This window comes from Macaca nemestrina, chromosome 11 (genome assembly GCF_043159975.1).
Source record: "Macaca nemestrina isolate mMacNem1 chromosome 11, mMacNem.hap1, whole genome shotgun sequence".
Lineage (NCBI taxonomy): Eukaryota > Metazoa > Chordata > Mammalia > Primates > Cercopithecidae > Macaca > Macaca nemestrina.
In genome coordinates this window covers 135,388,678-135,414,655 of record NC_092135.1, presented here as the reverse complement: position 1 = coordinate 135,414,655, position 25,978 = coordinate 135,388,678, and the positions used below count along the sequence as shown (strand labels likewise).

Genomic DNA, 25,978 nt, shown 5'->3' with positions numbered 1-25,978 from the left:
GTGATCTGCCTGCCTTGGCCTCCCAAAGTGCTGGGATTACAGGCATGAGCCACCGTGCCTGGCTGACTGGTTTAATTGTTATATCAATTAATATTTATTCAGTGCAGTTCTGGTGATACTGTTCAAGACAGATGGGTGATGGATAGGAAGGAGTCCAGCCAGGAGTCAGGAGGCCTTGGCCTGGTTCCACACTCCCCCCACCCATTTAAAGTAATGACACACCACTTAGCTTCCCTGCGTCTCAGATTTGTCACCTGTAAGTTGAGGCTGGGGCAAGATGATTGCCGATGTCTTTCCTTCCACACTGGATGTTCATTGGGAATCCAGTGTTGAAGTTGGGCTACTGGCCGTGTGCTCTTGTTGGGGGTTCATTCACATAAATCTGTCCTTGTGTGGGCTGAGGGACTCAGAGCCACATGAGTTTCTTAGCATGGTTTCAACAAGATCAAAAAATTTTTCGTTCATTTGTTCATAACGATTCACTCATTCATTCAGACTAGTTATTTGTTAAATGAATAATTACTAATCGTGTGCCAGGTACTGCGATAGACAGGACTCTTTGCATCCACTGGGAGTGATTTTGTTACTTGCTTTAACCACACCTGAGAGGGTGGGGAAGGGATGGAGCTCCCACATTGGTGCTAAAAATAACGATACGATTAAGTTCCTACTATTTACCAGAGGGTACACCAGGTACTAACATTTATTATCTAATTTAACCCTCCAAATGACACCATTAGGAAGGTATTACCCCCATTTTACATCTGAAAAAAGCTGAACCCCATTTGAACGGGATATGAACTCCAGCTCACCCTATTAGCATAAAACCTATGTCTTTCTATTATACTCAGAGTCTAGCCCCACCCCCAAATGAGAAGATATTCCCAATACTGCCCTGTTGGGAAGTTAATCTATCTTATTGTTGTGGCTTTGATTTACTCCTCTGCCATATTTTCAGATATTACTGATCATGTACGCCCCTACTAAAATTGTTCTTTTGTTTAAACCAGATCAATAACACAGCAGTGGGGCATGCGCTTGTCCTGCCTGCGGGGAGAGACCTCACAGACTTCCTGGAGAATGTCCGCACGTGTCATGTTTGCTTGGGTAAGCTGTTTATCTAACAGGAAGATCTGCTCATCTGCAATTGCAAAGCATAATATCCATAGGAGAGTGAGAGAATAATGATGATCTGTAAAAAGAGCTTGAGTTCAGTTGATTCACAAAGCCTCGTATTTACCAGTGTAAATACTACTGCAGCAGTTTCTGTATTAAAAATGGACCTCCCAAGACAGAGCTTCTCTTTGATGGGGGATAATTCATTTTATAGTTAACAAAGGAGGAGGTGGGTTCTGCTTAAGTTTTGACATTAGAATCTAGAATGAAAATATTTGGCACTAGCGACATTCTAGAACATATTTCTTCAAAGAGTGGCAAAGTAAGATAATGTTTCTTTTCTTTTAAAAATGCCAGCACGTGGCATACTACAAAGATTTTATGTTACTGATTTGTTTCATCTAAGTATTAGGTGATGGAAACTGAAATCTGGCCGTAATCAAATCAAGGCAGCAAGATATAAATTGGTTTTGGTTTGGGTCCTTTTTGCTTCTTTTTTTTTTTTTTAAGACAGAGTCTCACTCTTGTCGCCCAGGCTGGAGTGTAGTGGCACAATCTTGGCTACTGTAACCTCCGCTTCCTGGGTTCAAGGAACCCAGTAGTCTGGGTCTCTCCTGCCTCAGTCTCCCAAGTAGCTGGAACTACAGGCACCTGCCACCACACCCAGTTAATTTTTGTATTTTTAGTACAGACAGGGTTTCACCATGTTGTCTAGGACGATCTCGATCTCTTGACCTCATGATCCGCCTGCCTTGGCCTCCCAAGGTGCTGGGATTCCAGGCGTGAGCCACCGCGCCCAGCCTGCTTTTGATCTTATGGGATCATTTTAATCACCCAAGGCTCCCAGCAGATTGATGAGTTGTGTATCCTGCTGTGGGTGTCACAGAATAAATGGGCTGCCATGCTTTTTTCTAGACATCTGCAACATTGACCCATCCTGCGGATTTGGCAGTTGGAGGCCTTCCTTCAGGGACAGGAGAGCGGCAGGGAGCGATGTGGACATCGACATGGCTTTCATCTTAGACAGCGCTGAGACCACCACCCTGTTCCAGTTCAATGAGATGAAGAAGTACATAGCGTACCTGGTCAGACAACTGGACATGAGCCCAGACCCCAAGGCCTCCCAGCACTTTGCCAGAGTGGCCGTTGTGCAGCATGCACCCTATGAGTCCATGGGCAATGCCAGCGTGTCGCCTGTGAAGGTGGAATTCTCCCTGACTGACTATGGCTCCAAGGAGAAGCTGGTGGACTTCCTCAGCAGGGGAATGACACAGTTGCAGGGAACCAGGGCCTTGGGCAGTGCCATTGAATACACCATAGAGAATGTCTTTGAAAGTGCTCCAAACCCACGGGACCTGAAAATTGTGGTTCTGATGCTGACGGGCGAGGTGCAGGAGGAGCAGCTGGAGGAGGCCCAGAGAGTCATCCTGCAGGCCAAATGCAAGGGCTACTTCTTCGTGGTCCTGGGCATTGGCAGGAAGGTGAACATCAAGGAGGTATACACCTTCGCCAGTGAGCCAAATGATGTCTTCTTCAAATTAGTGGACAAGTCCACTGAGCTTAACGAGGAACCTTTGATGCGCTTCGGGAGGCTGTTGCCATCCTTCGTCAGCAGTAAGTCCTGCGTGGCACAGCATGTGCCCTGGCCTGGCTTTATGCTTGGGCCGGGAGGAGTGTGGGAACAGTCATGGAAAAGACAACCGATGTGTTGACTGGAATTGGTTCATTCATTTAACAAACATATATTGACACCTGCCATATGCCACAAATGCTTTTAGGAGCCAGAGTAAGCAGGGAACATGCAGACAGACTCCTTGTTCTCATTGACTCATTTATCCCACCACATTTGACCGAGCACCTCCTAGCCATAAGGCACTCTTGGTGTCCTTAACAGTTTACATAGAGGGTGGGCAAATGGATCAAATGCGCATTTATTATGCATGACATAATAGGCTGGCATGTCGCAAAAAAAGTGATTTATGTTGGGGGCACTGGGGAAAGCTTCTAGAAAGAGTTGCTTTGATCTGGGCTTAGCCACCAGTCCTGTGCTTGGATACCACTGTGCCTTTGCTCATGGGGCTCCCCCTCCCTGGAATGCTCTCCACCGCACTTCAGCAGCAAACCCATATTCATCTTCAAAGCTCATTTCCAATGGCTTCTGCTCGCCGTGGAGGCTCCTGCTCCCAAGGCCTGCTCATGGTTAATCCGGACACCCTACTTAGGCCATCTTTACCTGGCCTGTGGATCATTTGTTTGTGGGTCTGTGGTCCCCTAGACTGCTCTTTGAGGAGCTGTAGCCCATTATAGTTTCCAGAGCCTGTGTATAGTGTGCAGCCTAGGGTCAGTACAGGCAAGGCTTGGAACAAATGAGGGAGATTTATAAAGTATAAATAAACATGTATATACTGAATGTTTATTATTTAAGGGAATGTTGAGGTCTATGAAAACGGTATTCACATTTGTGAAGGTCTGGCACCCAAAAGACTCAGGGAAAAATGTGAAGCAAAGGTAAGCCAGCAGGTTCACCCACGGGTCACTGTTCCTGTCTTCCTAAGATTAAAAACAGAAGCTTTGTTCAACAAAGCATTGAGAAAATATGAAAGCTGTTGGATTATAATCTGATGTTCAAGAGACTAGAACTTGTCAGACTCTCCACTTGATTTTTCTTCTATCCCTGTCTTCTCCCTCACATTGAATAAATATATTTTTAACTTAATCACCCAAATATTGCCAAATAGAACATATTGGCTTACCATGTTTCATGGATCAAATGCCATCATACTTTATGTTTAAAATCACTGGACATAGTTTGTCTGATGTGGTTAATTCAACAATAATTTGGGCTAAATAAATGTTATGTGATTCATTTAACTCGCTAACAGATTATTTTTAATTTTCATGTTATTAGCATGCAGTTCAATTGTTTTCTTTTTTTTTTCTTTAGGCGAAAATGCTTTTTACTTGTCCCCAGATATCAGGAAACAGTGTGATTGGTTCCAAGGGGACCAACCCACAAAGAATCTTGTGAAGTTTGGTCACAAACAAATGTAAGTGATTATAATTATTGTCTTAAAAATTATAGTGCTGCAGGGATTGCCCAGGTCCTCCAACCAACTCCTGACTTTATGTGATGAGGACCTTGAAATCCAGAAAATGTGACTTCTCAAAGCTAATGTGGGTCATGCTTCTCAAATAATCTGTTTTATCAGTTAGCTTTTGCCGCATAACAAGCTACTCAAAACTTAGTGGCTTAAAACAACAACCACCTATTTATTTACTTAATTAATTAATGTATTTAGAGACAGAGCCTTGCTGTGTTGCCCAGGCTGGAGTACAGTTGTGCAGTCTTGGCTCACTGCAACCTCTGCCTTCTGGATTCAAGCAATTCTTGTGCCTCAGCCTTCCGAGTAACTGGGACTACAGGTGCATGCTGCCATGCCTGGCTAATTTTTGTATTTTTTTCAGTAGACATGGGGTTTTGCCATGTTGTCCAGGCTGATCTAGAACTCCTGAACTCAAATGATCTGCCTGCCTCAGCCTCCAAAAGTGCTGGGATTGTAGGCATGAGCCACTGTGCCTGGCCAACAACCACTTACTTAGTTTGTAATTCTGTGGATTAGCAATTTTTTCTGGGTTCAACCGGGTGGTTCTTCTGTTTTCTACTTGGCTCCCTTATGTTTGTGGTCAGCTGCTTGTCAGCTATAGAGCTGCTGGTCTAGAATGGTCTCAGCTGGGCTGACTCATCTCTGCTCCATGTGGTCTCTCATTCTCAGCAGGCTAGCCTGGGTTTGTTCACAAGGTGACCTGGCAGGGTTCCCTGAGAGAAGACAGAAGTGTGCAAGGCCTCTTGTGACCTAGGTTAGAACTGGCACACTGTTACTTCTGCCACATTCTATTGGCCAAAGCATGTCCAAAGGCTAACCTAGATTTAAGGGTGAAAAACTAGGCTTGATGGAAGGACTTGTCACATTACATTGTAAAGGGCATGGGCAGAGAGAAGGTAGGTAATTGAGACCGTATGTCCAAACAATTTGCTGTATCTGGTGTGAAATGGTTACATAAAAGAAGGATTGGATACATCAAAAAATGGACTCCATGTCTTCTTAAAATTGTTAATGCTGTGATAACATGTAATAATGGTAATAATAGGAAGCCATGTGCATGTTCCACTATGAAGACTGAGGGGAGGGATGGGAGTGGGCAGGACTGTGGCACCCATGCTGATGCTGCTGCCTGGCCCATGTGCCATGGTTCGTGCCCTGCTCCATCTCGGGTGCCAACTCTAGGAGCAAAGAGGGCAGTGGGGCCATGTGACAAAGGGCTAGCTAGGGCGGTGTGGCCACAGAAACTGAGCTCCTGTAGTGTGTCAGCAACGTGTGCTCCTTAAGAGAATGTCACAGTGGGTCATGCTTTGGAGGGAAGTGCAGATTCTGCAGATTCTGGACTTCATGCACAGATGAGATGTGAATGCAGATGATCCTTGGAAAATTACTATCTGGCTTACTACTGGCTGACTCTCAAGATGGGGAAAGAGAGCCCATCTCTTCCTACTGCAGACCCTTCTCTCTATCACCACTTAAGTCCTTCAGCTCTTTCCTTTGACCTCAGAAGGAGTGGCTTTAAATCTCAGCATAGCAAGAATGAATATCATTGCTAAGGCAACTAGGACCTGTATTGTGGCACCGGATGCTTCATTTGGCTTTGTAGCCTCTATTTTTCTAGGCTTTAATGGTTCCTATTATTTCTCTGAAACATTCCCTAAAATTGACTTAACCTTTTCATCTTTTGGAAAACAGAAGGAATGAAGTAACCTAGTATTTGAAGTCTTATGATATTAACTTGAAAATATATTATTACTTCCTAGGACATGTAGCAAGATATGATTCTAAAATAATACATTTTCTTCTAAGATCAAGAAAGCTATGAAGTGTGGGTCCGTGTTGTTGTGTCTGTTTGATTAGGTTGCTATTCTCTCTAGATATTGGTAATGGATCAAGAAATTGTAAAAAAAAAAAAAAGAAAAACACATACACAAAAATTAAGACAAGTAAAAAAAATATATATATATATACTCCCAATAATAAGCCGTGGAGCAAAATAGTACATGCTAACTTCATAATTTTCCAGCTCAACATAGCATTTGATTGAGTGGATATTTTCTTATAATGTAAGTAGCTAACTACTGATTTCATTCAATTTTTGGTGTATGTTTTGGTTGGTTAATTGCTATAATGATAACATTGTTGGATATTATTTATTGTTGTCTCTTATTTTATCTCAGCCTTTATGTTATAAATTGAAAGATGTTTTTGTAGAACAATATAAGCTTCATTTTTAATGATTCTATTTTTCAATATGCTGTTTCATATTTTTTTTTAGGGGGGCACAGATCCTTAAAAGAAGGAATTTAATATATGCACTACTATACATAATCTATAAAAACTATTGCATGCATTTTGCTAAAACAAATTTAATGTAGTTCATGGGGTTATGTCTTTGTTTATTTTACATAGCAGGCAAAAGTAGAGGTAATATTTAATTTGTCTTAACAGAAATGTTCCAAATAATGTTACTTCAAGTCCTACATCCAACCCAGTGACGACCACGAAGCCGGTGACTACAACGAAGCCAGTGACCGCCACAACAAAGCCTGTAACTATCGTAAATCAGCCATCTGTGAAGCCAGCTGCTGCAAAGCCGGCCCCTGAGAAACCAGCCCCTGCAAAACCTGTGGCTGCCAAGCCTGTGGCCACAAAGACGGCCACTGTTAGACCCCCGGTCGCGGTGAAGCCAGCAACGGCAGCGAAGCCTGTAGCAGCAAAGCCAGCAGCTGTGAGACCCCCTGCTGCTGCTGCCGCAAAACAAGTGGCGGCCAAGCCTGAGGCCCCTAGGCCACAGGCAGCCAAACCAGCTGCCACCAAGCCAGCCACCACTAAGCCCGTGGGTAAGAAAGCCCTTGCTAGGGCTGCCGTCTTGTGACGTCCTCATTTACTGCTCCAGCGTGTGTTCCTCAAAGCCTGCATGTAACACACTCAGAATACAGTCCTTGATCTGGGCTTGGACATCTGGATGATGTATTTTAAGAGGTGTTGGTTAGAGGTTCCAGCCTCTGCCACCTCCCTTCTCCCACACCCCATCCTGTGCCCTTAATCCTGTCCTGGGGTAGGGATGGGAAGCTCTCATTCTCTCTGGAATGTCAGTGGGGGCACAGCTCACCTCACCTGGAAACTGAGTTGTCTTAAACGAAAGGGAAAATGTTCCAGGTCAAAATAGGGTTTTAACCCCTATTTAGGGAGTGGGAGAGACAGAAAGAAAAAGCCTGCAGTTGGTTCTTAGGCAGCAAGGCAGCTGTTTCTGGGCTGGTGTTTGGAGCCGGACTTGCCTACCTTAGAATATGACTTGAAAAGGTCTGGGGGAGCCCTTTGCAACTGCAAACTTTGTCCCTGCCTCATACCCACAGAAAAGGGGCCCTAAGCTGTGTGCTGTGGCAATGTTGGGTGTTCAGTCCAATAGCCTGAAAAGTGAGAGCCTGGACCATCAGTCGTTCCCCAAGGCTGAAATCTATGCGCATACTGACCATGAGAAAAATATTGAAAGTAATGGCAAAACCCATAAGTACTCTGCACCAACTTAATATATTTCAGACTGAATTAGATACAAAAGGTAGATGGCTCTAATGAGACCAATAGTATGTTATTTTATCGTTTTATTAAAGAAGACACTGGAAGACACTAACGAATGTCACAAGCTATAAAGGAAGGCCCACAATAAAACGGAAATTATCTTCATTTTATGAGCAGTATGAAAGAGAGAAAGCAGAATTCCTTTAAAAGAATTTCATGTCATACATACCCTAACATTTTATGATTTAATACATTTTAAATTTTGGGGCTCATTTTGTAGCAAACACAACTTATGATTAGTATGCAGGGCTTGTATTTCCAAAGTATCTTCTTAACAGTGGAGATTTTTAATAGAAAAAAAGATAGTTGATGAATGATGAGATTTTTCATTACTGTGAATTTCACATTTCATGTATGCTGATAGATTATAAGAGCAATATTTTTTAGGGGCTTGAACAAGAAATTAGTTCCCCACCTCACCTAAATTTCAAGTCAATTTGTCTGTTAACACACCCCTTTCAGATTTCCTCTCTCGCTCATGCACAACAGTCATGGAGGGTTTTATTTTTTATCTTCACACTCTGATCTATCTTCCAGTTAAGGTGTCCCGAGAAGTCCAGGTGTCTGAGATCACAGAGAACAGCGCCAGACTCCACTGGGAGAGGCCTGAGCCCCCCAGTCCTTATTTTTATGACCTCACCATCACCTCAGCCCATGATCAGTCCCTGGTTCTGAAGCAGAATCTCACGGTCACGGACCGCGTCGTCGGAGGCCTGCTCGCTGGGCAGATGTACCACGTGGCCGTGGTCTGCTACCTGAGGTCTCAGGTCAGAGCCACCTACCACGGAAGTTTCAGTACAAGTAAGTACATGATCGGTACAAGTCAGTACCTGATTTCTATGTTGAGTATCAAATAGGACACAAAGGAGACACTTACTTATTGAATCTATTCTGAAATAAACACAAATTAGAAAAAAAAAAAACAAAAACCAAAACAACTCAGCCTGGGTGCTTTGGTGGCACCCTAACTTTATAAAACACAGAATGGAAAATGGGATTCCATGTGGAATGCAGTCCTCTGGGTCCTGGGCTACTTTATGGAGGAAGCCAGATCCATGTCACCTGAGCACAGCCCTTTCCAACACTGCACCCGGGAAACATGGCCACGTCTCCGGGCGAGGGCTCCTGGTTGCCCACCACCCTGTCCAGGTTTCCATGTTCAGGGAAACACTAGTCAGTCACTGGCCCCTGAGGGAGTAATGGAGGTTGTACCTGAAGTCTCACCACCCCAGGGGTGGAGGATGTCCATAGCTGAGTCTCCCTGCCCTGATCTCACCATAGTTGGGCTCTGCCCTTGGCTGGCTCTTGTCCCCAGGGCTCCCCCATTTCACTGAGGCCTGCATTTGAGTACTGCCCCAGCTTTTCTTAATTATTCATGGTACCCTCTCTCATCTTTCTCAATTCTTCTGGGATCCCCCCTCCCATTCTTCTTGACGCCCACTGCTCTAGGAATGTGAAGGGGAAGGCTCCTGTTTTCTTCAGGCCAATGCTATTCAGATCGAGGAACCAGCTTGAGGAAAGGGGATTCCCACCAATGCCCTGGATTAGGCCCATAGAGATATGAGTCCAAAGATCCAGTTAACCCTAGGGCTCTGTTTTCCTGGACAGCAGCAGAAGAGGCTGTGTGGGAGGGGAGAGGATTTGTTCCGAGGTTCAGGGATCCCCTCCAGCTGCTTATTAGCATGTGGATCCAACTTGCAGCCCACAGCATAAGTGGTGGATGTAGAGATGTCTCGGATCTCTCTTTCAATCACCGCTCCCCCACATAGGACATTAATCACAGCGGGCAACCTTGTATCAGTCACTAAGGATTCCCAAGCCCTCCAGTTTCTGATTTACCTACGAGTTGCATGTATTTTTCTTTTATAGAGAAATCTCAGCCCCCACCTCCACAGCCAGCAAGGTCAGCTTCTAGTTCAACCATCAATCTAATGGTGAGCACAGAACCGTTGGCTCTCACTGAAACAGGTGAGTTGTGAAACTGTTAGGTCCATTAATGGCACTAAGAAAATACCCATCCCCAAACGTTAAAGCTCTGGAAGACTTGATTCCAACTTACCTTCTTGGGTTCTAAGTTTTAGCCCAGGCATGACTTCTATGGGGAAAAGGTCCACATCAGCTCTGTGCAGGCCAACGTCATCTTATTCTGCAAGATCCCAGGTGTAAATGAAGCCTTACTTCACCTGTGACCAGACTCAGTGAAAAATAGATGGGAGGTGCTTTTGGGGCTATCACTAGAATTCACGTATCCGTTAGTCATTTCTCCTGTGCCTCATACTGGGGCTCGAGTTGATTTGTGGTCTGTGACGCTGTGAAGATTGACGTTTCATTTACTCAGTGATTTAATCTAAGTTAAAAAACCTGCTTAGAAGAACACAAGACAAATCTGGCTGGAATCCATGAAATGCATGGGTTTGAATCTGACCCACGGGGTGTTCTGGTCCTAACATCCTAAGTACATACCCCAGCTTAGTGTGTGAGTCTGTGATACCCTCTCTCATGTGCTTGAGCCCCAGAGTGTGTGCATGGTCTACGCTAAGTTAGTGACTGGTTAGTGTAATTCAGGAACTGACAGCTGTTACTTGCTTTTGTTCTTGGGCAGTGAAACTCTGAGAGGCCTGGAATCTCTCATTCAGCAGAATGTGGACTTGGCTTGTTCATCCGTGAGAAACTGATTATTAAAAGAGTTGATAGGCTTTGTTGAAGAGTGTTCAGCAAAGAATGGTGGTACTAGCATAAAAAATGGAGATTCCATGGGAATTTAGATACAGTACTGTTTTATAGACCTGAAGCAAAAACTTTCTGCTAACGAGGGGACAGTTCATTATTTTCTGGTGTATCATCTACCATCAGGAGGAGGAAAGCATTTCTCTTCACAATGCTCATTTCTGTAATTGATTTTAAAGGCGTTTGTTGAGTGAGCCTGTCAGGCGACCCCACCATGGTGCCTGAGCTCAAAGAACAAGCCACAAAGAACAAAGTAGATTTCCCCCAGAGGTGCGGGTCAGGACAGATTCAACTCTAACTTCAAAGTTGCTGAAATCTGCATGTGTCATTTCTCACTCAATGGTTAACTTCACCCTGAATACGGTGTGGGAAATATAAAATTTTTAGCCAGTTTAGTGCTTCATTGAGAGAAAATGACTTGGAGTAAACTAGAGATCAGAGATCAATACTGAGTAAACTAGACAGCAAGATTTGGGGATGTTTTTGATTCTCTTATGTGTGGTCCAGAAGGGACAAGATTGTATAAACAGTGCCTAGTTAATATAAACAACAAAATCTTTAAGCAAGGGTCTGGCTAGGCTGTTTTGTTTTTCTTTTCTTTTCTTTTCTTTTAATATTGAGTTGTGATCGAGTTGCTTTTGATCCAGACCTTTAACACTGAGATCGCCTGTCTACCTGTGATAAAGAGAAAAGAGTTTTTGAAATTGGGGCTTGTGTTTCTTTCAAGGCTACAGGTAGTTGATACAGATGAATCTAAATAAAACCTTTCTCCTTCATACTAATTGGGGCATAACCCTCAGACCCAGGATGTGAATGTCCTCTCACCATTTCCCGTGTGTGTGTGTGTGTGTGTGTGTGTGTGTGTATGTATGTGTGTACACGGGCATATGTGTGTTTTCCCGCCCAGAGTGAAGACATAAATTACTTTTTTTTTAAAAAAAGAACAAGGCCCTGCATAATTGATCTCTGATCTCTTAAACTTAATTACTTCATAGTAACAAAACAAGCACTTAACATACCTCGGCCTGATGAATGCATGTTGGTGTACACACAGGCATGCCATTTTTGAGAGCTCTTTTTGAATTATTAGGTTGGTGTGAAGGTAATTGCGGTTTTGCCACTGAAAGTAATGGTGACAACCGGAGTTACTTCTGCACCGACCTAATAAATGGGACATTTACTTAAAAATGTCTAAAATTCAAAATGGATAACCAGAATTAGGAGAGGAATTCTTATCCCCCCCACCCCCTACCAACCTCTCTCCCTCCCCTCCTCAGTCTCCTGTAATTGTCGTTTTAACCATTTCCCCTGGGGCGGGGGGAAAATCTTTTAATGATTTATATATTTTTGGATATAGCAAAAGGAGTGACAATGAATCACTCTTTATTAAATAACCTAAAAAAATAGTAACTGCATGCTCACTCAGGAGTTGCATGTGTATTTTGCCTCCGTATTCCAATGACCACAAGATGCATTATTTCTCCAAATATACATTTTCCAGACCATTCAGGCAAAACGAAATTTTACAAATATATTTTTTATATTTACATGTGTGCATTTTAATTCCTCTTGCTTTCTGCAGCATCTATTAATTAGAAACATTGACAGAGATGGGTCCATTTCTTAGTATTAAATAGTAGGCACTATCGTTTGCTTTTTTACTTCTGTGAATAAAAGATGCTGTCTTAAGAACCCGTATTTTTCATAGTTTATCACGTTGGATTCTGGGAACCTGGTGACCTGTGTTTGAATCTGTGAAGGAATGTGTGGGCAGAAACACTCTGAAATGGAAAGGTTCCTAGTCCTGGGCACCTAAGGCAGGGGAAGAGGAGAGGACCAGTGTTACCACTGGTTTTCATTTGCATATGTTAATGTGTGCCCATTTTGACAATAACATTGAATAGACGCTTGTTTATCAGGAGTTTGAGTCAGGTGTGTAATGCGAGGGCCGTCTGGTTAGGGGATTTTTTTGTCCGAGGGCTGTCTGGTTAGGGGATTTTTTGTCCCCACAAGGTCTGGCCCTATTTGGTGTGTGGCAAGGAGACTCTTGCCTTTGACATGAAGGTTGATTCTGTTAACAGACCTTGATTCCATTAATATACCTAGGGCATCATATACTGAGGGCAACCACTCAGGATTCCAGCTTTGCAATATTACATGATTTGATTTTAAATGCTTAATATTTGTATTTTTAAAAAATAAAACCAAATGAACCCCCACAAAAATATCTCACTCCGCTTTTTGCTTTGCTCAGCATCTAAAAGAATTATGCTCCAGCCGCTTTTCTGTCACACATCTGCTGCCTGTAAATGGCACGGAGCAGCAATGGATCTTTCATTCATTACCATGGCCTCCTGAAAGCGTGGGTGTGCTGGGCCTTTCTACCACCGGCTTTGTCGCTGCTGATTTTGACAGTGCTATGTGGTTGCTAATTTTGGTTTTAGGCTTTTGTTACCGCCTCCCTCTTCTCTCTTCTCATTTTTAGCTAAGGAAGCTTTGGATAGATATTTTCTATGCATGTTACTACTAAAGCTAAGACTCTCTGAAGTTTCTAAACAACAACAACAAAAATCTAAGTTAAAATTTTCTTTTTGCAATATTACAAAATGAATCCTAAATTATTGGCTTAATCACATGTGTTAAAGAAGTGTCAATGCAGAAACTAGACAAAATAACTAACAAATCATCATGTCCTTTATCATTTATTCTTGAAATTAGCAATCTGTAGAACTGATCGCATTTTGTCCAAGTAGACATGACCGGGCCAATTGTATACCCTTGAAGGAACCATCATTTTGTGTTTACTAACATTTTACTTATTGATTCTAAGATGCACATTTTTTTTTTTTCCATTGAGACACTTCTGAAACTGAAATGTGACTTAGAATTGACAACGACATATCATGGTTTATTGGTAGTATTTTGTGTTACTTAGTGGAACATAAAATAATAGTGCACCATAAAATTAAGATATCTTATATTGGATGGAATACAGTATTTGGTTAGCCATGTTCCATGTGAATATATATCACTGATTAGCATAAAATGGTATATTTGGGTAAAATATCTGACTTTATGTTAATAATAATTTAAAGAACAAACTAATCCCATGGCTGAAGTAAGTTAAATAGCTACAGGGATTTGGGAAACGGTCCTCTCCGGGCTGTCTGTTGTTCATTGCTGTGTAAGGATGTTTTCTGGTTAGTTGCCGGGTAGGGGTTACAATGAGACCAAAGGGATGTTTTTTATCCTGAAGTCTTAAAAAATAGAAGTCTGTTGGTCAAGATCTGAAAGAGTAAAGGCTCCAAAAGTTAACCACAGCTACATTCTGTAGCTGTTAAAAATTGGCCGGGTGTGATGGCTCACACCTATAATCCCTGCACTTTGGGGGGCCGAGGCAGGAGGATCACTTGAGGTCAGGATTTCGAGACCAGCCTGGCCAACATGGTGAAACCCCGTCTCTACTAAAAAATGCAAAAATTAGCTGAGCATGGTGGCTCATGCCTGTAATCCCAGCTACTCCGGAGACTGAGGCAGGAGAATCACTTGAACCTGGGAGGTGGAGGTTGCAGTGAGCTGAGATCATGCCACTGCACTCTAGCCTGGGCAACAGAGTGAGACTCTGTCTCTAAATAAATAAATACATTAAGTAAGTTAAAAATTTAGTAAGTTTCCTTGGTACCCTTTGAACTGACCAATGCTCAAAATGTAGACGGCGGAAAGTGTTTTGGTTCAGGCAAATCATACCTGCATCCAAGGTTTGGAAGTACTTTATACCATAACACCAATGCCGAGTGAGAAGGTGATTGAATTTTCTTGTTTTGAGCACCATTAAACTGATGAGGAACATGTTGATGATTGCAGCGTAAACACCTCTCAGTCTGCCTTCCTTCAGTTTGCTCAAGGAAGTATTTACATAGTGATTTGGAAATCAGTATGTTTGGGAAATGTCAAAGCTGATGCCTTTAAAAATGCATTGAAACACTATGGGAGTATCAAACTATGAAAAAGACAAGATTTGCCAATCAATATGTTTTCCGCTTTGAAGGATACATATTTTTTTGCTGATTATAAAGTTAATAGATATGCATTGTCAAGCATTCATTCAGGACGTACAGAGAAATATGTTACACGATTCTCATTGTGACAGCATTGCTGGCTTTTGATGAAAACCAATAGTGACCCAGTGCACAGCCTTCCTATTTTTTTTTCTATGAATATTATTGCTTGTGGGAAGGTGCATGCATTGCACAGGTGCATCCATTCCCACAAATATTTATTACAAAAATGGATGGTGGTGCTTAGGGTGCCTTGCACCCCACTGTTTTTGAATGGTGGTTGTTAGGATGTTCTAGATAGGCACCTGTGGCTTCCGGGAACAGGTGGGATTCCCAGAACAGGGTCTTAACCTAACACTGTGCTTGCCTCCATTTCCTCTCTTCTAGTTGGATGCTTTCCTGAAGCCCAATGACCAATAGTAAGGAAGTTTCAGCAGACAGTGGTCTGCGTCAGGCAGCCTTTTACCTCTCTGTTTTCCAAGCAAACTTATGTACATTGTTATTCTAGGTTAGGAAACTGGGGAAGGTTGTGGATACTTTTCAGTCCCTATTGTCTTTTAGGCTCCCACTAGGTTCTCAATAGTAAGGAAGAGCAAATTAAGGAAGACTCAACCAAGCACTCCTCTCAGATAAAGAGAAGGCTCTAGCTTCCTACAGGTTATGCCTGGGGGGCAAACTCATTTCAGAGGGAAAAGATGAACAGCCATTGCATCCAAAGACAGGTGGTTCGAGGGAAAAGTCCAGGTTAACTTCAACGAGGGCAAGCCATCTCCCTTTGTACTCCAGGACACGTAAATCTTCTTCTTCTTCTTCTTCTTCTTCTTCTTTTTTTTTTTTTTTGCTTAAAACAGTTGCTTTAACATATGCATTCATAGCTGAGGAGAGTCCAGCCAAAACGATGGGTCTCAGAAGTCAAGATGATGTGGAGTTTGCATTAGAAGGCTTCTTAAGAACATGAAATCCCCCATTTTCATACTTCAGAAGTGGAGAAGTCCAGGTTTTTGTCTCTGAATAGTGTTGGGTTCTCACTTCACTAATATATTTCTCTTGGTTTTCCAAATATCTGCTTGTCCACAGTAACAGTGTCCTTATTTTCCACTAGTAAATCTTAGAGTCTCAGCAGTGACTCTCACTGAAATAAGGGCAGAAAACGCCAGTGCCATGGTGTGGAACTAGAGGGTTAGGGTGGAGATCCAAGGAAGCTGGAGAAGCCCATCAGACTGGGAGTGGAGCACGCTGCTGCGAGGCCGTCCACGGGCTGAGTGTCCAAGGGTCTGGGCAGACCTCTCGTGACTGGTTCAGCAGAGCCCAGGGGACTGGGAACTGAACAGTTAAACACAGATGGTCAGGACTGAAGTGCACCTGAAACAAATAAAACAGAGCACATAGGGTCCATTGGCCAACACTCTGGGAAGGAAGGAAGAATAGGGAGATCTGACGCGGGCCTCACTCTAACAGGGAACCCACTGGTAAATGAGGAATAAGTTTTGATGGTTAAATAACCTTTTGCCTTGTCAGTTCCCTCCAGGACCTTCCTTGAAAGCCAGGCATTTTCCTTCAGTTATTGGCATATTTGAGAGAAAGAAGGTTGTTTTTGTAAATTGTCTTCATTTTATTCTGACTTCCTGGAGTCTTCAAAGGCTCTCTGGGGGACCGCTGGCTTTCTGGGCCCTGAGAGGGTCTGCGACTAGGAGATGTTGTAACTGTGGAACCACCAGCCACCAGCCTGGCATTTGGGTGACAGCAGCAACCAGGAAATGTTTTGAACCAATTCTGAGCCTCAGTCCTATGCACCTTTGAGTCTGGTCCATCGTGGGTGATCCAAGCTATGATTATCCACTGAAGACTTAGGTTTTCTTTGTCCTTTTTGGTGTCTATCTGAAGCACAGATGCTCACCACCTCCGCAGCTGTGAGCAGCCTGCCTCACTGGGGACAAAGGAGGTGGAGAAGTAGCCCTTTGTGGGGAGAGCTGGATAATTCCAGCCTGTTAGCTACTCACAGGAACATGCAGAATTATTGGCTCCAGGGAGTTTTGGAGAAAGAAGGTTTACGTTTTCAAATTTACAGATAACAGTTGACATCAATACTTCTCTTTCCCAGAACAATCTGGAGTTTGCCAGAAAACTCTGTAAACAGGAGTCGCGCTGTGTGTGAACTGTAAACTTTTCTCTCCGGGCGTCGAGGGGACCTTCGCTTTACTTTGCAGCTGGGCTACATCAGACGTGTGCATTTAAAACACAAACTTCCTTAACTGGAAAAAGAATGCTTCTCTTCTTCAGAATAGCTCTGCTCTGTGACATTTTTGCCGTCATGAATTTTACATCAGTGCTAGCTCTTTGTTTTACGTGTTTCATTTGGCAGGTCACAAAGGCCCTTGGCTACCACACATGCATGCGTACACACACACACACTCATAAAGGATTTTCTTTTGTGCTTTACCTTTAATTTTCAGTCTACTTGGCTTATAATGAAAGGTAGAACCTTATTTTTGAACTATATTCCAACAGAATCGAATTTCCTTTTTGCCAAGAAATATAAAACCCTGAGGTTTTAAAATTCGGTTTCTTTTCTCGGGATTTAACATGGAAGGATTTGGAGGGCAAATGGCCCAGTGATTGGAAAGGAGAAAAACAATTCATTTCATTTAAAATTATTCAATAACCGTTGCCAACATTTGGGATTCTGAGTGCTGTTTATGAAGCCCTTTCATTGATACAATTTCATCTATCTCTCACAATGCTGTAAGTGATTCCTGTGTCCATATGGCAGTGAGGAAATGGAAATTCGAGCAGGTTTAGGGAGTTTTCACCTGGAAGGAAGCTCTTCCTTTTTCTCCTTCTACCCACAGTAGGTTCATCAAACTATCAGCCCCGGCACTGGGAGCAGAGTAACACGCATGTTCTCATTAATGTCCTTTTCTCATGTTGTTATTAAAGATATATGCAAGTTGCCAAAAGACGAAGGAACTTGCAGGGATTTCATATTAAAATGGTACTATGATCCAAACACCAAAAGCTGTGCAAGATTCTGGTATGGAGGTTGTGGTGGAAACGAAAACAAATTTGGATCACAGACAGAATGTGAAAAGGTTTGCGCTCCTGGTAAGTGATTCTTCCTTGTGTTTACGGCTTTTGCAAATAAGATAAGAGATTCAGGGCAATAAGTCACCTTGAAAAATAGTAGAAGTGCAATTATAATACGTATGAAAAAGAAGATAAATTGTATCCTCAGATAAGTAAGAGGTTCAAATACAACCCATGACATTTCTTTTTGAATTCCTATTTTGGGTTTCTAAAAACATACTTGTCCCTCGTCATTCTTCAGAAATGTTATTAAGTTGCTGTTATTTGTAAAATATTGCACCAAAAATGATGCCTGCGAAAATAATATAATGAACAGCTACAGATAACACCAAAGATCAATAACCCCCACAAATTTATCTTTAAAAAATTTTACTTCCTATAAATAACAATGTTGTCACTGGGGCCATCCAGTATCTCCATTATATTGTGCAGTTCAACTGGTAATAAAATAAACACTTTGAACAGACCCTGGGGTCAGTGCCAGAATGGGGAGAGTTCAGTTCGTATAAAGCCCTGGTAGATGGTGCAGGGCAAAAGAATGGAATCAGATTTCACAGACATCCCCAGGCCCCAGGCCAACAAGGTCACAGAGGACCATTAATGGTACTGAGTAGAAAAGTGAGACAGGTGATGGAAACCAGAGGCTGCGGGACTGTGTCATGTAATGACAGTGCCCTTTTGGGTTAGTAATGTGGCTTTTTTTCTCCTCTCTCGACTCCTCACCTCACCCCACCCCACCCACCCCCTCTCTCGACGCTCAGTGCTCGCCAAACCCGGAGTCATCAATGTGATGGGAACCTAAGCGTGGCTGGCCAACATCATATACCTCTTGAAGAAGAAGGAGTCAGCCGTCGCCAACTCGTCTCTGCAGAAGCTCCGGGTGTAGATTCCCTTGCACTGTATCATTTCATGCTTTGATTTACACTCGAACTGGGGAGGGAACATCCTGCTGCATGACCTATCAGTATGGTGCTAATGTGTCTGTGGACCCTCGCTCTCCGTCTCCAGGCAGTTCTCTCGAATACTTTGAATGTTGTGTAACAGTTAGCCACTGCTGGTGTTTATGTGAACATTCCTATCAATTCAAATTCCCTCTGGAGTTTCATGTTATGCCTGTTGCAGGCAAATGTAAAGTCTAGAAAATAACGCAGATGTCACGGCTACTCTATATACTTTTGCTTGGTTCATTTTTTTCCCTTTTAGTTAAGCATGACTTTAGATGGGAAGCCTGTGTATCGTGGAGAAACAAGAGACCAACTTTTTCATTCCCTGCCCCCAATTTCCTGGATTAGATTTCAAGCTAATTTTCTTTTTCTAAAGCCTCTCACAAATGATCTAGTTCAGAAGGAAGCAAAATCCCTTAATCTATGTGCACCGTTGGGACCAATGCCTCAATTAAAGAATTAAAAAAAGTTGTAATAGAGAATATCTTTGGCATTCCTCTAATGTTGTGTGTGTGTGGTTTTTTTTTGTGCGGGGGGAGGGGATTTAATTTTAATTTTAAAATTTTTAGGAAATTTATACAAAGAAACTTTTTAATAAAGTATATTGAAAGTCTCCTGAGTGTGGCGTCCTTGGCTGTCTTGTTTCCATAGCAGTGATTGTCAGAATCACCCCTAGGCTGGGGACACTGGGCTTGGTTCTGGTCCCATGGACCTGGGCAACACCCTTTTGTTTCCAGTGGAGGAGGCAAAAGAGCTTTATCAGCCAGTGTGCAAAGAGACCCGGCAGAGACAAGCATCCCCCGCTTTGTGAGCCAGTGTGGAAAGAGACTGGGCGGAGACAAGCATCTCCGCTTTGTGAGCCAGTGTGCAAAGAGACCAGGTGGAGACAAGCATCCCCCGCTTTGTGGATTCAGCCCCACACACTCCAGTGCTCCATGGCCAGGTGGAAGGTGTTCCTGCTGCTGAGTCCCGGCAGTGTTTCTGATTTTCAGAGCTAGTCTGGCTTCCATCTTTTCCTCTAACTCTTGGTTGCCCCCAGAGCCTCAGCCTCCTCCCTTCTTCCTCTCCACAGTGATCCTTTCCCAGGGGGTTGATTTGCTCCCTCTTGCAGTGGCTGAGAGATTCAGTGTTTCCCCACGACCCCCCACCCCTTTCCTGGAGTCTCAAAGACAAAGCACAAGGTCTTTCATTTTTTTGTTTTTCTTAAAGACTTTTCTTTTTCTTTCTTCAGAAATAATACAAGAAACCAACAAATGCATGTTCAGGTGGCACTTGAGTTCCACTTACAAAGGAAACAACTTATTGAATAAAATACATATGTCCTGACAAGTGCTGAGGGTAGAATTACAGGAAACTTGGGTGTCAGCAAAACTGTTCTATGTGAAATCAGGGGATGAATTTGCCAGTTGGTCTATTGGGAAAGGAGAGAGGAGTGTGGTCCTTTTCAGAAGCGCCACTGAGTCCTCACAAGGCCGCCATGACCTCCTCCCCAGTCCTCTTCTATCTCAGCAGCTACCATGGTGTGCTCAGGTCAGTGTGCTCCGAGCGATGGCCCTTGGTGACCAGCCCTGGGAGAGTGGAATCTGCCAGGCACCCAACACCAGCCTCTTACAGGAACTTGAGCAGCAGAGGGCTCTGGGCCCAGCTCCCATAGCGATGGACCGAGTGCTGCACTTCCCAAGGGATCCCCCCGTATTGACTTGATCTGCTATGGACCTAAAATGAGCATCGCAATCTGGTTTTCCTTTTTGGGTTCCTCTGGAAGCAGCCCCTGGGACTAAGGATATGGGTGTGAGTGAAGGGAGGTGAAGGAAGTCACAGAGTGGCTGAGAAATGGAGAGTGAGACAAGGAAGGGGAGAGCACTGTTAAGAGGTGTATAGTCAGCGTCCACTGTGGGTGCCCAGAGCCTAATCCCTCGGGGAAACCCTGGGAGCACCTGTGGCACTGCCCCTCATAGCCCAGCAGAGGGGTGAAGGAGCTGGGGTGAAGTTTCCACGGGTCACTGAGGCATTCATGCTCTGGTCCTCTTGGCTTGCAGGCACGCTGGCAAAGGGGCCTTCTGTGGTGTAAGAAAATGTTCTTGGCAAAGACCTGCAGATACTCATGTGTAGAACCTGGGGGAGTAGTCAGGCCCAAGGTACAGGAGTAGGACACAATATTTGTAACATACCTAGATGGTCTGCTCAAGGCATGTTACAATAGACTGGAGCAGGGCCCATCACTGGGAGACTCACTTCCAAGGGCTCCAGAGGTGGAACCCTCTCTCCCTTTCCACCTCCTATTGCCAGCACGCCCATCCCTGCCATTCTTGGTTCACTCTATCCTTGCATTGCTTCTCTGTACGTGTCCCTGGGCTGCTCAAGGTTGCTGGGACAATCACACCCACTGTCTCACCTGAGTCAGGAGAAGCAGGAAGTGATGGAAGTCCAGGTGAGTGGCTGGTTAAACTGTGTGTTCTGCTAACTTGGGGGTAAGGCAAGGTGCTCAGGTGGTGGATGAGCAGTTTTTCCATTTATTCCCACAGAGCAAATAAAACAAAATCCTTCGTTGCATCATCTGTCCTAACTTAGGGTTCTGCAAAACATGATCTGAGCTGCAGGATTCCTGACCCCTTGACAGCTCGTGGATTTGTCTTCCCAAGACATGTCTTCTGCCAGACTATGCTAAGGACTCTGTGTCCTTCCTTGAACCCTGACATGTCCCTGATCCTAATATCCGCTCAGCTCTCTCCGGGGAAGCCTCCAGCCTGGCCCGTGGAAGGTGACCTGCCAATAAAGAACACCTGTTTTGGATTTTGTGACTAAGAAATAAACTTCTATTGAGGTAAGAGACTGAGGTCTTGGGCTGTTCTAGCAGCTGGTGTGACCTTAACGAACACAGCACACCTTTATCCAGAAGCCTTTGTGGGTCAGGTGCTGTACTAGGTGTTTTACCCACATCTTAGGTGGTGCCGTTCAGTAGTGGTCATTGTTCTAGTTTTAGAGATGATGAAACAGAGGGTCAGAGTGGTCCAGTTCACCCAGCTATGTTCTAATGGAGGATCTGGGCAAGTCACGGTGACCCAGAAGCCCTCGAGAGCTCCAAGGTTGGCTCTTGTGGCACCCTCACTGCCATTCTCTAGATGTTTCTGGCTGTTTCTCTGGAAGTTAGATCTGAGCCATGTGTCTTTTCCGAAACAAAGCATGCCCTTTGCATGACCCTCCCCAAGACCTTCCATCACTCTCGGATAGCGAGTCTCTATCCTTCTCCTTCCTTTCATTGTAGTCTTTTCCATCTCTTCTCATTATCCTGAGCTGCTCTGGCTTAGGGAAGAACTTGGAGAAGCTGGGGACTCTGGCACGTGTTGAGGGCTTGCGGAGAAGGTGGCCTGGGCTGAGTATGGCCTGCCTGGGCTCCAAGGCTGAGTCACGAGGATGTCTTTTTGCTCAACTATGAGCACATCTCAATCCTTTCAGCAGCAGCTTTGCTGGGTTTTTAAATACAAGTGCTTTCTACTTTTATTCCCTCTTAACAATTTTCTGCATGATTAAAAAGAAATCACAGCACTTATGAATGGGTGCCAGCCTTTTTGTAGAAAGCCAGTGCTTTGAACCCTCAAGAATCATTTTAAATTTCTTCCCCCATGGAGATTCATTTTTAGGAGATGGTTCGTATTTTCTTGCCAAATTTCCATGGTGGTCAGATTTCCAGCGGGACCTAGCTGCTCTGCTTGAGCCAGGCTCTCAGGGTTCCACCTATCTGGGTGTGGCTTCCAGAGAAGCTGGGGGCTGCCGACGCTGCCGGGCCAGGGGGCCCGGTCCAGAGGCTGCCCTCTGCCATATCCCTCTTTGGTTTAGTTTGGGTCTGAGCTTGGCTGCTGCCCTTGCCTCCCCTTCCCTGGGAACTGAATACTGATGGTGAGCCGCTGTAAGAGCCACGGAATTCCTGGGGTCTTCTTGTTTTCTTGGAATCATGCTCTCCAGCATTGGGCCACCCCTCAGCATTCCCGAGACCCCATGCAGAGCCAGCTCAGAAATCCTTTTCCATGGTATTCCCGATTGTTTGACCCAAATTTATGGCGGGCATAAAGTTGCTAAAGACCAAAACACCAAAGAAGTCGTATTTTGGAATCCAGTTGTCAAAGCTTGAAGGCATTTGGTCACGAGTGATGGGAAAAGGCCAGCGATTCAAGGGCCTCTGTGCACAATGGGGACACCACTCAAGTATCGCTCAACCTGGAAAGTGATATTGTTTTCCTGCCTATGTCAGATGTCTCTGTGAAAATCATGCTGCTGTTGCAAAAAGGTCATCTAAGAGAAGGTATTTGGGCATCTGCAAAGGGAGCTGGCTATGCATGTTTGATTTCAAGAGAATAGTAAATTCCCAGCATTTACATGAATTTGATGAGATGTTAGAAACAGAAATAGCAAAATAAAAAGAAATTGGTGGAACTTGTATATCTAGGAAAGAATATTTGTTTTGAAGGACTCCATTTAAAACAGTCACGTCTGATAGGAGCTGTTGTTGAAGGGTTGACTCGTCATTTGTAAACCAGCCTTATTTTGAGTTCCCCGAAAGCAGATCCTGACCAAGTTTTGGCTGCAGTCATTTGTTTGGGAAGGTGTGTGGGAGGGACAAATGAGGCCACTGAGAAGCAAGACAAAGAAGCGGGCAAGTCAAGGGATGGTGCACTAACAAAAAGCATGTTATCCTTGAGAGCAACTGTGGCTCAGTCCCCCTGAAAACCCACTGAGAAATTGGGGAGAATGCTATGAGGAACAGAAAGCTGGGCGTTTATGGACTGACCTTCATCTCTTTTTGGGTGGAGGTTGTAGTAGTCACCATTCTCTAGAGACACAGGACTAATAGGATAGATGTATATATGAAAGGGAGTTTATTAAGGAGTATTGACTCACACGATCGCAAGGTCCCACAATAGGCCGTCTGCAAGCTGAGGAGCAGGGAAGCCAGTATGAGTCCCAAAACCTCAAAAGTGGGGAAGCTGACAGTGCAGCCTTCAGTGTGTGACCAAAGGCCCGAGAGCCCCTGGCAAACCATTGGTGTAAGTCCAAGAGTCCAAAAGCTGATGAACTTGGAGTCTGATGTGTCAGGGCGGGAAGCATCCGGCACGGGAGAAAGATGAAGGCGGGAAGACTCAGCCAGTCTAGTCCTTGCACGTTCTTCTGCCTGCTTTATTCTGGCTGCACTGGCATCTGATTAGATGGTGCCCAAACAGACTGAGGTGGGTCCGCCTCTCCCAGGCCACTGACTCAAATGTTAATCTCCTTTGGCAACACCTTCACAGACACACCCAGGAGCAATACTTTGTATCCTTCAATCCAGTCAAGTTGACACTCACAGGGGTTGACCTGGGGGCATTACACACCAGCATTTTGAGGCTACCCTGCACACACTGTTGCTAGAAAAGTCCTCGGCAGAGAAGCAGAGCGATGTGGGCCACTGAGGTGGAGTGCTGTCAGCACACCTGGAACCAGCCAGCACCGCTGCATGGGGGCTCAGAGGTGGGCCGAGGAGCAAGGCATAAACAGCATCAGCAATCAGCCAGTTTGAACATGAACCTATAGAAGTGGAAGTGCCTTGAACATGAAGTTGATTAGAAAGGGTTGTCTAGATGAGGATGGTAATAGAGACACATTGTCCACTCCTGATTACTCTGATGGAAAGAAATGAGGTGATTCATGCATTAAGCACAGCTTCTGAGCTCTTAAACCGTAGCCCATGGCATGCCCAGCATTGTACCAGATGGGGGTCAGAAAACGTCTGGTAAAGGGCCCTGCCAGTGTCCAGTGGTCTTGGGGCTCCAGCAAGAGCCACAGAGCCTGTGCTGTGTCTGTGAATTTCAGCCATGGCTCGGGCTGCCCAACTCCCTTGTTCCTTTCCATTTGTGGAACTGAACCTGATTTGCTAGCCTTCCCATTGTTGCTATAAACTACTCAATATTTTTCCCATAAGTCAATTTTCTTCGTATGCTAACCAGATTAAGTTTGTCACGTGCAGCCTAGAGCCTGGGCTGGTACACAGTCTTTCATTCAGTCACTTATTCAACAAACATTTTCTGAGCACCTAACATGTGCCAGGTATTAGACAAGGCACTGGGGACACAGGGGTGAACAGCACACACTTCTTCCTCTTGTGTTCCTTACATGGCAAGAGAAGTAGGTGGCAAACACACAAAACCCTCAGTAAATAAGGACATATGAGCTGCCGTGGAGGCTGTCTGATGAGCTACTGTGTGTTTAAGGCAAGCCTTTCTGAGAGTTGATTTATGAGCTAAAATTTAAAAACTAAAATTAAAATTAAGAAAAAGAAGCCAGCACAGTGGTTCCCGTCTGTAATCCTAGCACTATGGGAGGCCGAGGCAGGTGGATCACTTGAGGTCAGGAGTTCAGGACCAGCCTAGCCAACATGGTGAAACCTCTCTATAAAAATACAGAAAATAAAAATAAAAATAAGTTAGCTGGGCATGGTGGCACATGCTTGTAATCCCAGCTCCTAGGGAGACTGAGACAGGGGAATCACTTGAACCCGGGAGGCAGAGGTTGCAGTGAGCCGAGATTGCACCACTGTACTCCAGCCTGGCAACAGAGTGAGACTCCATCTCAAGAAACAAAAAACAAACAACAAAAAATCCTAAGACAGCCACCTTTGGGAAGACCTGAAGGACGATTCCAAATCCAGAGAGGGGCTGGATCTGAGGTCCTGGGTAGAGAAATGACTGTGACATGTTTGAGAAACAGCAAGATGGCCAGTGTGGCTGGAGCCAAACAAATAAGTGGATAAATTTTTGGAGTTGAAGTCTGAGAGAGAATGGCCAAGTCACATCCCATAACTGTTTCATAACTAAGGAGCTTGTGGATTTTACTTTAATGTGATAGAAAGCCACTGCGAGCTTTAAGCCAGGCAGTCTTGGGTGTGACATGTGATTCTTTCAGGGGGCGGGGTAGTCAATCAAAACTTCTGTCACGCGTATTAGAACTTGGGATGTTTATTGAACTTTCAAGTGGTGATATGAGGAAGGCAGCTGAAGTTCAGAGGAGAGGGTGGGGCTAGGGATATACATTCAGCAGTTTGGAAATATACAATATTCGAAGCCTAGATTTACGGTGAGATTTCCTTGTTTGAGAGTGTAGATGAAGAGGGACAGGGAGTCAGGAAAGGCCTCTCTGCGCCCTGGCAGTTGAGCAGAGAAGACAGGCTTGATGAAAGAGGCTGAGGAGTGTTTGCAGAAATAAGAAGAGAATCAGTAGAGACAGGTGTCATGCATGGACAGTGTTGGGAGAAGTTGTGTCAAAAAGAACAGAACAATCACCTGTGCTGAATGTTGCTCATGGTTTAGAAAACAGAGAGCAGGAAGGAGAGAGTATT

General features: G+C 44.3%; 1 protein-coding gene across 12 annotated transcripts in view; it reads left to right on the top strand.

Annotated features, from left to right (window-relative positions):
• LOC105473841 (collagen type VI alpha 3 chain) overlaps positions 1–19,225 on the top strand; it is a 151,243-nt gene extending 132,018 nt beyond the window's left edge. For all 12 annotated transcript variants that reach the window (XM_071073645.1, XM_071073643.1, XM_071073642.1 and 9 more), the window contains 8 exons: positions 1,011–1,107; positions 2,032–2,730; positions 4,061–4,163; positions 6,669–7,060; positions 8,337–8,600; positions 9,669–9,767; positions 17,522–17,686; positions 18,430–19,225. In XM_071073645.1, the coding sequence (XP_070929746.1) occupies positions 1,011–1,107; positions 2,032–2,730; positions 4,061–4,163; positions 6,669–7,060; positions 8,337–8,600; positions 9,669–9,767; positions 17,522–17,686; positions 18,430–18,470 (1,860 nt within the window). In that variant the 3' untranslated portion in view covers positions 18,471–19,225. The remainder of the gene's footprint in view (positions 1–1,010; positions 1,108–2,031; positions 2,731–4,060; positions 4,164–6,668; positions 7,061–8,336; positions 8,601–9,668; positions 9,768–17,521; positions 17,687–18,429) is intronic.
• Positions 19,226–25,978: the final 6,753 nt, after the last annotated feature.